The sequence below is a fragment of the Harpia harpyja genome, chromosome 16, assembly GCF_026419915.1.
Source record: "Harpia harpyja isolate bHarHar1 chromosome 16, bHarHar1 primary haplotype, whole genome shotgun sequence".
Lineage (NCBI taxonomy): Eukaryota > Metazoa > Chordata > Aves > Accipitriformes > Accipitridae > Harpia > Harpia harpyja.
Window position 1 is genome coordinate 7,820,210 of NC_068955.1, and position 14,569 is coordinate 7,834,778.

The window sequence follows — 14,569 nt, forward strand, 5'->3', positions numbered from 1 at the left end:
CACTTTGTCCCTGTACTCACCATCCTCTGAGGTATACAACTACATGCTGAGCAGGTCCTTTTCATGTCCAGTAGATGATCTGCTTGTTCTCAGCATCATTCTCAAAGTAAACATTTATCCACTTAGATTTGGGGTCCTTTCCTCCCAGATTATTTCCTCACTGATGATACACATTCATGATGTTTATGGCATCTTTTGAACTGAAGGTATTTTCTTTTTTTCCTGATGATCTGCATTGTGAGTGCTGAGCGCAGCTCTATATATTACTCCATTTCTTTATTTTCTTAAAATTAGTCCTTTAAAATCGGACACCCTAACTACAGACCTACTTTTGGTTTATCCTTCCATTAATTTATACTGACCTAACTTCTGATTCTCTGGGTTATCTTCTACAACCTGACCTTCTGTGTTTGCATTACTTTAAAAATCAACCAATTTAAAAAAAATAATCCAAAACAAAACCTGATGAAACCTTTAAAAAGCATCCCCTTTTGTTGTGGTTCTGTGACTGTTTGGTGAAGAAAGTCATGCAGTTTTACATTTAGAGATACCCAGATACATGATTAAGAGCATTTGTTTCTCATCTATGTCTGGGCAATGAATGTTTTTTACAGGGACTTGTCCTGAGGACAGTATTTGTCTTTTCTAATCATGTTACAGTGATTTTGGATCATACTTGTATGGAGTCCCAGGACCTCAGTATAAGCAGCTTATCTTTTGTTTCCCCAAAGGATTTTGATAGAACAGATACTTTTCTCTACCTTTCTATTTCTCTTTAGTCAACTAAATTGTGACTGTCTGATGCTTCCCAGCCATCTGTACCTTCATTTCTTTCTTTGGCATGATGCATCTCCCTTGGTGTCCGGTCCCAATCGCTCCCCACCGTATTTCTGTCACCCCTCCAGCACCCGTTCCTGCCCTGCATCGGCAGCTGGGGCTGCTCCGTGGTGTTGTCCAGCTCCCAACATTTGTCTATGAGCATTTCACCCGTCTCTCCCCGCACACCTCGAACACTGCAGGCTCACACGTGTCGCCCGTGCTCGGGGCAGCTGGAAGGGGCCAGCCGGGAGCACCGGTGGCCCACGTGGGCAGGCAGCGGCTGGTGGGTAACCTCTTCATTGCTTCACAATTGACCATGCCTTGTCCAGATGGGGCATGGTCTGCCACCCACTGAATCGCTTGCCTGGCTGCTGTTCCCATTCCATTCTCTGTGTTCATCCACCCCCTGACACTTTCTGCGCAGCCTTTAGCCGTCTGCAAAGAGACGTCTCGCAGCCCAGCCTGATGTCTCATCTGCCATGTACAATACGGAGAACCCCATCGTTGGGAAGCATTTGGAGAAGAGCAGCAGCGACAGCTGGGACGCTTGAGGGATCCATTTGGGGAAAGATTGAAAATTTGAGTACAGTTTAATCAAGCACTGTGTATGGCACAGAGCGTTTGCAAATCGTCCAAGGGTTATGTGCGTCTGAAAGGTGAAGAGTGGGGAGGAGCAGGAATCATGCGGGATGAGCCAAGGGGTAGAATGAGGAGAAATGGAATTAAGTCAATCAGAGGTGATATTTGGGGTGAAATATGGCAAAACGTGGCTAAGGTTCTTCATTAGGTTTCTCACCACCCTTTTTCTCTGACAAAACTTGCAAAGCAAAATATAAAATGTTAAGCACTGACAGATGTGCTGGATTGCAGTTTTAACAGGCTGTTACCAGGCTGGCAATGCACGCGAGTCTGAATTGACTCTGGCAAGACTGAATTTCCCAGAAAGTCTCCACTCCTAAATAGGGCTTGTTCTCTTTTCCTAGACAGAAGCAGTTCGTTAGACGGCACTCTGCAGGGACCAGGCCGGGGTACAAAGCGATATTCCCAAGATTCCCCTCCATACAGTGCTCCTCTCTCCCCCAAGTTACCAAAGAATGACCGTCACCCTTTGGAAGGTGAGCACTGCGTCTCTTCCCAAAGCAGGCTGTTTATAGCAACTTGTAATGGATACAGCAGGATTAGATTTGCCGTGCCAAATCGAGCCGTGGGTTTAGGAAGTCTGTTTTGCTTTGTCTGTGGCATGGATCGGTGCTTGGTGTTTCAGAGAGAAGTGAAGAAACCACTTTATGCCAAGGCAAGTTCCCCAAGCAGTTGTGTAAGGCGTGTGGAACGCAGGGAGAATTCCTTCTAACCCTGATAGTCATCATCTAATACCATATAATCTGGGATTTAATTACCCGTATTTTAGCTTCCATTGGTCTGCATGGTATTAACAGTCATAAAACTGCCCCAGTTGCTTCAGTCAATCTTCCCCTGAATTTTTCCATGATGGTTTGCTGCAGTGTATTGTACAGATGCTGATGTGCAGCTGTACGGCCAGGAACATGCTGCCCTTTCCCAGGATCCCATCTTGTTCCTCACAATCCTCCCTAAATAGCAGGGAGGGTCTCACTAGTGTGTGCTCCACCAGCTGAACCAGATCAAATCACATCCCGCAGTGCTGCTGCTTCCTGCAGTGTCTGTTGGGTAATGCTGGTACAGATGTGCTGTGCCACATTCTCAAAAGCAATTGCAGAAATGTCGTCTTTGGTATGTGGTCCACAGGTGTCCCTTGCAGGTGGGAGATTTCCAGGGGGTCCGGGTAGCTGGAGGACCACCTGAGCCTGAGCAGGAGCCTTCAATAAATACACTTCCACCTTCCCTTTTGTTTTGAACTGCAAACACTCCGTAATGCAGGCTGGAGATTTAACCTTACTGAAGCCTTTTAATTAATTAATGGTGAAATCTGCCAAGGTGTTAGTCTCAATTCTTTGTAATATGTCCCTGAAAAATTGCTGGAGACTCTTGGCTGGGCTTATAGTTCAGCGGGTTTGTGCTCTGTTGCTGTCCTTTTAGAATCACCATTTCCCTGGTTCTTGCTGAGTTTGCTGGGCTTGGGTTGTTGAACCCAGATTTGAAAGTGCACAGCCTCCCGGCGCTGTAGTGTAATTTTAGTCTCCATCCATCACTGTGCCCTGTGCTCTTCAGGGTTACTGACCCCGTATCTAAGCACAGCTGATCTGAACTTGCACCCTATGATGGACAGTTTCTAGTGGCCTTGGTATCTGCATTGATTAAAATTGTAGGTTTGTCACATAGCTGAAGCAAAGAACAGGGTGAGGTGTGGGACTGTCTCATCTATTCCAGCATATTGACAAGTCAAAAATTGTTCCCTGAGGCCCAGTCTGTTTCTCACCTCTAGATACACGTCCTTGCTGGTCTCCTTGACATTCTCCTTTAATACATCAACTGCTGCACTTAGGTAACCATTAGCAAAGCCTGTCCGCTCCTCCTCTATCAGCAGGTGGAACATGCAGTGTTTGGCCTGTTCTTGAAGTGCAGTGGTGTGCTCTAAAGGCTAAGGTGCCTTGGTTGGGTGGTGAATATTGTACACTCTCTGTATTGCCAGTGAAGAGAGAAGGCTTCTGTAATGGGTAATTCCAAGGAGGAACCTATATTAGGTTGTCTACAAGATTGATTCTTAGTCTACTTCAAAGTCTATTCAATTATCTCTTGGCCTTTGAATGGGTCATGCCATCTGGATGCCCAGAATACTCCAGCCTCTTCTGTAAAAGTAGAGACAAGTGGGCAGAAGGCGTGCCTTCATGTGAGGGTGATGATCCTGTTGGTGTGTGAACTTCCTACAGCAACTTGGTCTTGTTCTGTTCTTGGTCCAAGCAGGGCAAAATACAGTACAGGGCAGGGGGAAATGAGGTGCAGTTCCAAATTCTGTCTAGAAATTAATTTTTATCCCACAGCTGAAAGCCTATTCATCCTCCTCCACCATGAAATTTAAGTACGGGTGGGAATATTGGCATTTCAGAGGATATATTTTAAGAATATGAGCCTGAAATACCCAGATACTGAATATTTCTCGAGCAAGGAGGTACCTCTTCTTACGGTGATGAACTCCCCCAGCAGAGCGCATTCTGGCTTCAGCAGTGTGACAGACAACAGTACCTGAACAGTTTCCAGTTTGCCAAACAGAAGGCAGCGAGTAGCAGTGGGAAGTCTTCGTTCATGGAGCCTTTGGCAAGAAGTCAGAAAGACGAGGAGGGGATCTCACTTCTTACATTGTTTTTCCTCTTGCATCCAGTGGCATTTATGTAGCTTTCTGCTAAAAAGCTGCAGTTCCAGCACAGTGGGGACCTGCTTTTCAAAGACTATCATTTGTTGGAAACAGTGGGTGTTTAGTAGTTGTGCAAATCAGATTTATGCTTGTGGCCAAACTCCATGTTTTAGCAGTAAAACAACACTCTTGAATCTATAGCACTATTTGTTTAATTAAACTTTAATTATCTGCTCCCTGCCTCTCTGCCACTAATCGTGGCATGTTTTCTTACAATGCTCTAAATGCAAGCCTTTATTTAAAACTAGCAGTTTGTATAAGGAAATCTGCCTAAGAATTAGGCACCTCCTCCTTGCTCTGAAGCTAGTTACCAAGAGCGAAAGGATTCTGGATAGTGTATATGCCTGAACAGAGTCTGTGCCCTGCCACTTGCAGAAGCGTGTTGTCTTCTGCTACAGATGATTCACAGGGCTAGTAATCATTCCCTTCTTGCTTTGTTTCCCTCTCCTCTTTCTGGAGGTATGATTCATCTGAGCAGTTCTCTGTGTGTGTGTATTTTTAAGAAAATCCTAAATCTCTCTTGCATTGACTCTGCCAAGAAGCCTCCAGCTCTGCTGCAATATTTACAGCACAACCAAGCACTCACCAATCCAGAGATAGGTAACCCAAGGATGAACATGCAGCTTCAATTCTACCTCTTGGGCAAAACAAAGTAGTGCTCCCCAGTTGCATGGCCTCATCCTCTTCTTCGGATGTATGATCATAAGCACGTGTGAGAACATGATCACATATTTGAAGAATGCATCACAGTGCATTCACATCAGAATAACGACAGTGTGTTAATTGTCGAGGTAAATATTTTCTGAGAGTGAGTTTTGGATCCTTAGCATTGCACTGACATGAACCTGTGCACATGGTCTTCCAGCCTTCCAAGCTGTAGTCTTTTCTAGCTGAGCCCAGAAATTCCTTCTGCTGACACGACCCCCCTCTGTGTGAGCTTTGGGGTCTTCACGAGCAGTTAGACGCGCACGTTTGCCTGACCCAGCACATCTGGGGCGAGTGTCCCGGGAGTTCCTGGCAAGTTGAAGCTGTGTGTCACCTCGCAGGGGATACTGGCTTTCCTTGGAGGATGGAGATTGCAGCACAGACCTGTTCCCATGCTCACAGCCACCGTCCTGTTACAGAGCATCCAGACCGGTGCAGAGGGCTGTGCCCACTGACCCCTCTCATGCCTCGGCACTTTCCTGCGAGTCAGACATCACCCTTTTGCACAGATCTTTAACGGGAAGTGGTTTGGGTTTTAAGCAAAACTGTCCTGTTGGAGAGGAGACCAAATGTGAAGAAGCTCCTATGGAGTGCCACTGGTATAAGTCACATCCACTGTGTCAGTCTCTCTGTGCCTGGGCCATGGAATCTCTATGCACCCCTGGGCCAGAGCAGCCACCTCAGTGCTGGGTTTGCATCTGGTCTTGTGCTGAAATGGGATGGTGGGAAAGTGGTGAGAGAGTGAAGGAGGGGTTCAAAGTTATTCAGGAATAGTCATGAGTCAGAAAGCCTTCGTTTATGCATAGAGAACAGGTGAAAACACATCTACCCACGCGGGAAGCTAGTGACATGTGGGCCAGCACACAGCACAGGTCGCATAACAGTCTTCACACTAGTACTGTTTCTACATGAGATTTTAAGGATGTGCTGCTGGTTTCTGAGAGCATCCCAGAGACCTAAAAGCAAAGAAAGGCAGAAATGCCTGAAGTGCAGAGTAACAAAGCCCATGAGATAAAGGGTTGCAGTTATGCAGATGATAACCTCATATCTGCTGCACTGAATTGCCAAACAGCTAGTCAAGAGGGATGTTTCCATTCTGTAGCCTTATGAGATGAAGCCAGGGAAGGTATGGGCTGGCTGCCTCCAGCTGAAGTCACCTCTGGGATCTCTGCTCAAACACAGACAGCAGAAGCACTGAAACCAGAGGATCCCAGTTCACAGAATGGTCCTGTAGTTCATAGAAACCAGAGGAAAATAATGTGCCTACAAGAGAGGTTGCCCCAGTTGGTGGGGTCTCGCCTCTGCAGTGCTCAGGTACCACTTCAGGCCCTGGCAAGCTGCATCTCCCTTCACTGGAACATGGCAGCATCAGCTTAGCGGGAAAGTTTGGGAAGATCTCAACAGCTTTTGGGTCTCACAGGCTGCAGTATCGACTCTGCACCCTCACCACCATCCCAGGTCAGCACTATGTCACTGTGCTGGCTTCTCACCTGCTGCTGCTGTGGTCTGGGAAGTCCCAGGGAAGAAACCCAGGGCCTGGCTGGGGCAGTTGCTCAGGTTTCTTCATCCTTTTCACCTACCGTGGTGTTTGAGTGGCAGCAGCTCAGGACTGTGAGCTGCCCTCAGGGTCTCCTCTATGGACGCTGGTAGAGGAGCTCCAGCTCGCAGCCAGATGCAGCGGCCCAGCCTAGAGTGCACAGGCAGTACCCCTCGTTGTAGGAGCTGCTTTCCTTTTTGGCTGTACGAACTTGCCAGGTATTTCATAATAAATAACACAGGTATTTGAGGCTGACTCATGAGGCATCAGGTCCACCTGGACTCAGACTAGGTTATGCATGCCATAGTAAAATCTACAAACACGTGGTCCTAGGATGAAGCTGTCACAGCGTAACAGCAAAGGGAGATCTTGCAGGCTCAGCCAATACAATATAGCACCCCAGATAGTTTCCTCAGCCTCTCCATCCTAATACTGCCATTGACAGCTGAAAATTAAATGTTTCTGGAAGAGAAGTTGAGGAAGCCAGTCTCACGCTGGGACCCCTCCTCAGGGAGAGCCCTCTGCGCATGTCCCAGCAAAGGGTGTTGGTCACCATCTTGGTTAGGCAATGAAAAAGGGCCCAGCAAGAGGTCAGGAGGGGTGAGCAGCTGGTCACTGGCACCTTGCTTTTGGGGCTGGAGGATCAGCACGGTGTGAGAGTGTTGCAAGGCCATGACGGTGCAGCTGAGCTGCTCAGAGGAGCCTGCTGCTCCATCCTGCTCTGCATGTGTGCTGCTATCCAGGCTACAGCATGAGTCTTACTAAATATGCCCCACAACCCCAAATGCCTGGTCCGTTACCTTGCACACTAATGTGGGTGATGAGCGGCGCTTGACCCCTCGGGGAGCCTCCTCTCCCCAGTCAGGGCTGTTGTGTGAGTCCTGTGTCCGTTGGCATCCAGAACGGGCAGCGCTCCACAGCCTGCCACCGCGGTGCCCCACTGCCACAGAAAGGCTTCTGGAAGCAGTAAGGACATGGGACTGCAGCCGGAGCTGGTGGTGGCATTAACAGAGGAGCTGTTGCTCCAGTATGGCTACCAACCATTATCACTAACGCGAACTGGATGGACTGCTGTTTGCCAGGCAAACACCAGGCTGCAGCTCTTTAGCAGTGCCTGTTTTAATTTCCGTGCTTTGGAGGAGACCGCCAATGTGGTGGTTCGGCCCTGCTCCCGCAGCCGTGCGCAAGCGCTGCCTTTGCTGCGGTTCTGCTTTCTGCCGCCAAGCGGTAACTTCGGGCTGCGTGGCGTTCGGGTGCACTGACTGCAGCTTGGTGCGTTCTAGGTGAAACCTTTGTTCTGGGAGATGGCCTCCCAGGGCCCTTGGAGCCTCGCCTGGACCCCATGGACTCAGCCTTGAACTCTGTCAATTCATCCAGCCACAGCAGGAGCTCCAGAGACTATCGCCTGCAAGGATACAGGCACCTGCACCAACCCTCTAGCCTCACCCAGGGCAGTACCTCTGCCTTGCGTAGGCTTAGCTCTGGGGGTAAGAGAGTTAAGAAGCCAGCCCTCCGATTGTAAATTTGGCAATAAAGGGCTTTTCTAACTCCAGTTACACCTTTCTAACTTCAGCAAGTACCAGAGACTGGCCTCTACACTGTTAAACAGGTAGTCTGTTAGGTTTAACGGTAGCTCTAGAGACATGGCAGATGGGCGGGTGGAAATACGGAGAGGTGATGCTTGCAGGGTCACTCGTTTGGCGTGGTGACTAGATGGACCTGGAGGTCGGTGGAGAGGAAGGAGTGGACAGGAGCTGAACTTGCAAGGATGGGCAGCGGGCTGTCAAAGCGATAAATGGGCATCCGAGTCCATGAGGATGGATTGGGAATGGCCAGGGAGTCAAAAACTGCCCGATGAGGCTGGGAGCTGGGGCGGGTGGCCAGGACAATGGGCGGATGCGTGAACAGCACTTGTCTGTCTGGAGGAATAGGGGCAGGAGAGCTGTTCACTGCAGTAAATCAGCACTTGTCAAATCTAGGTGCTTGCAAAAAAAAGTTGTAATTTTAGGTGCACGGCATCAATAAAAGCCTCTAAAAAGGTCAGGCTGCTGATGCCTTGGTCCGTCTGCCTCCCCCCACATCTGTGTATGCAGGCAGAGAGAGCTGACATAACGGGCTGTGCCGATGCTGGCACGTTGGGAGCAGGACTTCTGTTAGCTCGGGCAGTGCTTCAAGACAACAGAATTTCACATATGGGCTCAGTCCGTCAGAAAATGCAGCCGATGAAAACATAAAACAGCTTTGCCATGTTAAATTTGCTAAAGGTGGTGTTCGGAGCTGGGGAGCGAGGGGAGAAGTGGTGCGTGGGGAGAGAAGTGGGAATGGAGGATTGTTTTCTGCAAAGGTGGGAACCATCAGCAGTTGGGCAAGGAAGAGTGGGAACAGGGGGGCCAAACTCAGCTGAAGGGGGGCAAGGGGAAATTGGAGTTTAGAGTGAGCAAAAGGGCTCAGTTTAGAAGGCTGCCTCGAAAAGTAAGGCCTAAGGAAAGAGAATAAGGCTTTGGTGCTAGACGTGTGCTGCAGGAATCTCTGGGGCACAGTTGGAATGTGCCCTTTGCGTTGTCTCTGCCATTGCTTTGAGAGAGGAGACTGAGTGGTAGATCAAGGGTGAATAACTGCGGAGCGATGCTGTGGGGATACTTGGAGTAATGGCTGCTTTCTCACAATTCCCCCCCAGGCTCAGATAGATACCTTGGATCTCGAGATGTGTCGCGGCTGAGCAGCCGCGACCCCTCGTCCTGGACAGTGGAGGAGGTGATGCAGTTCATACGGGAATCGGATCCACAGCTGGGACCCCACGCTGACCTCTTTCGAAAACATGTAAGTATGTCTGTATATGTATATATACGTATGTGTGTGTGTATATACATGTGTATATTATATATGGGAGGGGACAGATCATCACACAAGGAAGATCTAGGAGAGTCAGAAGAACAGCAGCACTTTGTACCAGCTGGAGTTTTTGTGCTAAGAAAAACGTCCTCATAAATCCTGCTCGTATGGTGTTCAGGCTTGGGATCCTCTTACTTAGAAATCGTCGAGGGGAAGACATCGCAGCCCACCTAACGCTCCAAGCACTGCCACCTTTGTGCATATGGAGAGCTCAGCTCTTAGTTGGATTTGAAACCTAGCACTGAAAACACAAAACCCTGTTCATCCTGGAGTCTTAATATTCACCTCATAACAAATTTCTCCTGGCAAGAAGCATGTTCCAAGTGGAATTCATTGAGTGCGTTGCTGCTAAACGCACCCCCCACCACCACCCCCGTTTCCTATAAAGAGGATTCTCTTAAGGCTCTGGCTCTTGTGCATGTCTTTAAGTGTAAAATAGCTGCAGACATACAGCATGGAGTTTGTACAATTAAAGCTACAAAAATTTTGGCAGCTCCATGTCCTGATTCCTGCCAGACAGTTCGTCTTCCCTCTGCCTTTTGATTAATTCCATGTTATACCTGGTGGTGCTCGTGAAGTCAGAAGAGCAGTAGGAGAAAATACCCGCCTTCCCCAGGCAGGAGAGGCAGATGGGATGCTTCTTAATCTGTGCTAGGCTGAGACAACACTCTCTTTTTTTTTTTTTTTTTAATTAGTTCTATTTTAGAACCACCAGTAATTGAAAAATGTTTTGTTTTAATTATGCAAGAGAGTGCTCAGCTCTGCTAAGGGATGAAAGTCCTCTGTATTTGCAATCCTGAGGAAGAACTTCGCTTTCATCTGAAGAAGGGAAAAGCAGAACGAACCTGGTACTGGAGATCTTACCAAGTGTGAGACCTAACTGAGCATCGACATAGGACAGGATTTTCTGTTGTTCAAGGTTGTGACTTTTATTTTTCATTTGTAAGTCTATTAACGTTTTCTTCATGGAAAACTGTCCACTGCAAAACTCTGGGCCAAGCCTGGACCAGGTCAAGGAAAGGAGTGCTGCAAGGGACTGAAATCTTCCACTCACAGATGCTAAGTGCAAAGCTGCTGTCTGTTTATTTTGAGCTTTGTGATCCCTGCCCTCCTGAGCTTCGGTGAGGGACTCATCTGGCTCAGCTGTAAAGCATCAGATACTTTTGAAAGCTGTGATGTTGAAATCAGCCCAGCTGGAGGTGAGATGCTCCACCCTTACTCTGCCAGCTGCTGGGACTTAGGAACTCCAGAAATTTGCTTTGCACACAGTGGCAGTCTTTTTGGGTTTACGAGGTTTGGTCCCTTGCCTCCTTCTTCAACCTTGACTTCAGGGCTGCGTGTGTCATGGCAGGACTGCCATCAGGGTCAACACATCCTGTGCTGGGAGATCTCTCCTGCAGCGGGATGACGATGCTCTTGAGTGAGACTGCTCCCTTGCACTGCCACTGTCTCAACCGTTCCCCTGTCAGGGAAACCCCTGTCTTTTCCTTCCTCCATGCCTCCCCTCAGGATTTGCTGACCAGCTGGACATGGCTCCTGGGTGTTTATCACCCAGCAGATTTCCCACCGCCACACAGGGGTCCGGGGCTGAACCCCCGTGCTGCAGGCAAGGCGGGATGCCTGCGCTGGGATGCTGCAGTTATGTGCAACCCACCTCCACTGTTGAGCAGTGCTCTCGCACCCAGCCATGCTGCTTCAGCCCTCGTCATTTTGGGCACGGCCTGGCTCAGCAGCCAGGATTAGGGCTTACAGGTGTAGTCACCAGTGCTGTTGTTTCCCCCTCCTTGCAGGAGATCGACGGGAAAGCCCTTCTCTTGCTGCGGAGTGACATGATGATGAAGTACATGGGGCTGAAGCTGGGGCCAGCCCTGAAGCTCACTTACCACATCGACAAACTAAAGCAAGGCAAGTTCTGAGAGGACGCTTGGCAGGACGGATCCTGGAAGCTCCGCTCCTGGCCATCCATACCCGCGCTCGCCTGCTGACAGGTACGCATGCACACACACCCATTTACGCCACAGACGGACACCTTGCCGACACCCCGGCCCCGCTGCAGGGGTCCAGCCGCCTGCCCGCCCCTGCGCCAGCAGCCAGGCCCCAGCAGGCGCTCGGGAGGAGGCTGGCGCACAGTTGGCCCCGGGCCTTCGCACTGGACTCGAGTCATGGGCATCCTGTTGGAAGCGGAGGGTCTCTCCCTGCTGCCCAGCCAGCGCTTCTCTGCAGGCTCCTGGTCCTGCTTCCCTGGGATGGAGCAGCGGCTCTGGGCAGAGCCTGTGGGGAGAGGGCACTCGCGCCGGCTCCTCTCCCTCTCGCTGTTGTTCGTGCGCTCCCGGTCTCGCCTGCTCGGGGCGGCCCTCGGCTCCCATCCCCTCGGAGGGGTGGTGGGCTGGGGGGGCTGGACGCTTTGCGCTTCACCGGGCAGCCCGGCTGCGAGGGGGACGGTGCCCCTGACCCACGCTCAGCCCCCATAGCACCGCGCCGAGCTCAGAGCAACGACTGCCCCCATGCCCGTCTTCCACGCCTTGGGGGAGCCCATCCGCCTGTCCCGGGGGCCGCTCACCTCCCGAGCTCTACCTGCCCCTCAGCTCCCAGCCTTCCTCCAGCTGGGGACGCCGGGCCGGGAATGGAGGCCTTTGTATTTATTTCTGACTGGGGAGGCCGTGGGGCGGCACACGGCACTGTCCAGGAGCGTGGAGCGAGCTGCGGGAGAGCTGAGAAGCGTGGCTGGGTCTGGCATACCCGTGGCAAGGATGGACCTGGGTCGGCATCAGAGACTGGCTGGATGCTGCAGGACTCGACTGATCCTTCTCTCCTTTTTTTTTTGAGTATTTTTTTTCTTTTGGGGGGATTTTTTTTTTTTTTTTATAAGGAGTTGTCTGTTTAAAATGATGAAATGATTTTTCTACCTGTTGCTGAACTTGCAACTCTTGGCGATTTTTAGCCAGAGATGCAAAGGTTCATCTTCCCAGGGGCCCTCCCGGTCCTCTGGTGTTTCGGTCCGTCCCAGCTCAGCGTGTGCGAGAGGGTGTTGGGTCTGGCAAGTCAGAGGATCCCGGTGTGGTGACCTGCCCTTGCGTTGCTCTTCCTGCGAGGGCTTTGCCTTACCTGGGGGCACCTGTTTGTTTCAGACAGTCTAATGTATTTATTTTTGATGGCACTTGAGCAGTAACCCGCTGTCCCACGCATGTTACTGCAGCTGCAAGAGGAGTATCGGAGCGGAGGCCACCCAGCCGTGCCACCCTGTCCCCTGGGCAGCGGCTGCCAGGCTTGGGGCTGCCTGGGGGGACAGGGGCTGTGTGGTTCCCTGGAGCATCGCCTGCCCCGGCCTGGGAGGAGCTGGGGAAGGGCTGACGGGGAGAGGTGCAGCGGCGGCGAGGGCTGTCCCAGGCATGTGCCCACGCATGCACCCACAGCACGCTCCCGCACACGCTTCCTTTCTGCAATGACCAAAGGGCTGGGACGGAGATCTCCACCGCAAGCACTTGTTTCTTCTCCTGCCTTTAGCTCACCCTCTGTGCATCCAGAGCAACGTCTCACACCCTCTTCCCGCCAGCCTCGAGGGCCCTGGCCAGCAGCAGAACGGGCGCCCTGGTGAACAACCCTCCAGTCTCTTGCACTGGGTCAGGTTTACCCCTAAGGGGAAAAGTTGCAAAAAAACAAACAAAAAAAAACCCCAAAACCCAAACCCCAAAGTAATAAAAAGGCTTTTTGTTGTACAGCAAAGTCTGTGCTGCAGTCCCTGCTGCGGTCCCTGCTGCTGCCCCGGTGTGGTCGGAGGGAGGTGGGGCTCTGGCCACTCGCAGAGCCCCGTTGCTCACAGCATCAGCCCCGGGATGGCCCTCGTTTTTACCTGATGCTGATCCTGCTGGCCCACTACAGACAGGTCCCCGTGCGGGGTCAGCCAGTGCTTTCCTCTGCACTTATTTTACGTTGATTTGTTTATAAATAAAAGGATAACTAAGTTCCTCCCTGCTGGTTGTGTGTGCACTGATGGGAGTGCTTGGCTGGGCCCCTGGCAGTGTCTCCCTGCGGGCGCCTGCCATGGGGGACCCTGGTGAGCACGGGCACAGGGCGTGGGGTGTTGCTTCAGGACAAACCCCTGGCTGCTCCTGCCCTGCTCCTCCGGTGCTGTTTGTGGGGGAGCTGGGCCAGACCTGGGCTGAGAAAAGCAAAACAAGCGAACTGGTGATGCAATGAACCCGGGCTCGTTAGTGACAATAGCAAGGTGCATTGGCTTCTGCCCGATCTCTGCTCAGCCCCTCTGACACCCCCCCAGGCTCCTGCTCTTTGCAGCTCTGCCTCTCAAAAGCCTCCAGCGTTGCTTGGTCCCGCCCAAAGCAGCTGTTCGCTGCTCCCCAGGATGTTTTTCCCCAGGAGCATCCCCACTGCAGGGCCCTGCACTGCATCACACACACGGTGGAGGGGCTCCGTCGCTACACGAACATGGCCACCTTTCCAGTGCTGGCTCAGAGCCCTCCGGCATCGCCAGTTCCTGGTCCAGGAGCGCGGCTGCTCTCAGGGATGTGCGGGATTGGCAGTGGTGCAGGCAGAGGGTTTCGCAATTCGTTGTTCCCGCCTGGAGCTCGTGGGGAGTGTTGGGGCAGGGAGCAGCCCCCAGCTGCAGTCCCTGAACCCATTACTGTGCAAACACACCTCAAATCTGCACATCTGCCCTGCGACGGTGCCCTGAGGCAGGTAACAGCAGGTGGGCAAACACCACCCACAGCCAGACAGTGGGCACAAGGTCGGGGGATGGGACAGCTGAGCCCCCCATGTTGCTCGCCAACACAGACCATTGCCATGACCACGGACCACACACTTGGGTGGCTGCAGGTCAGCCAGGAGCCCCTGTGAGCTGTCGGGGCCGCTCCATCCCACAGGGAGGGGGGCTGGTGGCATGGGCTGGGCAACACAGAAGGGCCAGAGACCAAGGGGGCTCAGCCAGGCCCCACACCATGCTAAGGGCACCTGCACCCACAGCACACCCCGGGGTGCTCCGCGCATGTCCCTGGGTTCAGCAGGGCTGGCCCTCCAGCAGCACCACAACGAGGTGGGGACGAAGCCAAGGTGGGTCTCGCCTTCATGTGCCGTGAGCCTGGGGTTTGTGTCCTGGCTCGAGATGCACCTGGAGCACCTTGTGACATCTGCTCAGGGGCTGGTGGTGAAGATGCTGGTGGTTGGAGAAGGCAGGTGAGAGGCACCCAGCCCCAGGGAGGGCAGTGAGGTGGGTGCTGCTGGGGAGAAGGGGTCTTGGCTGGTCCTGGAGGTCCAGCACCACATGAGGTGGG

The 14,569-nt window shown here is 51.9% G+C and overlaps 1 protein-coding gene across 14 annotated transcripts in view; it reads left to right on the forward strand.

Moving 5' to 3' along the window:
* SCMH1 (Scm polycomb group protein homolog 1) overlaps positions 1 to 13,250 on the forward strand; it is a 76,033-nt gene extending 62,783 nt beyond the window's left edge. For 10 of the 14 annotated variants that reach the window (XM_052810666.1, XM_052810669.1, XM_052810657.1 and 7 more), the window contains 4 exons: positions 1,803 to 1,934; positions 7,673 to 7,876; positions 9,067 to 9,209; positions 11,072 to 13,250. In XM_052810666.1, coding sequence (XP_052666626.1) covers positions 1,803 to 1,934; positions 7,673 to 7,876; positions 9,067 to 9,209; positions 11,072 to 11,197 — 605 coding nt within the window. In that variant the 3' untranslated portion in view covers positions 11,198 to 13,250. Of the gene's footprint in view, positions 1 to 1,802; positions 1,935 to 7,672; positions 7,877 to 9,066; positions 9,210 to 10,029; positions 10,201 to 11,071 lie in introns of all 14 variants that reach the window. The other 4 variants (XR_008238652.1, XM_052810667.1, XM_052810665.1 and 1 more) reach the window with 4 other exon arrangements.
* Positions 13,251 to 14,569: the final 1,319 nt, after the last annotated feature.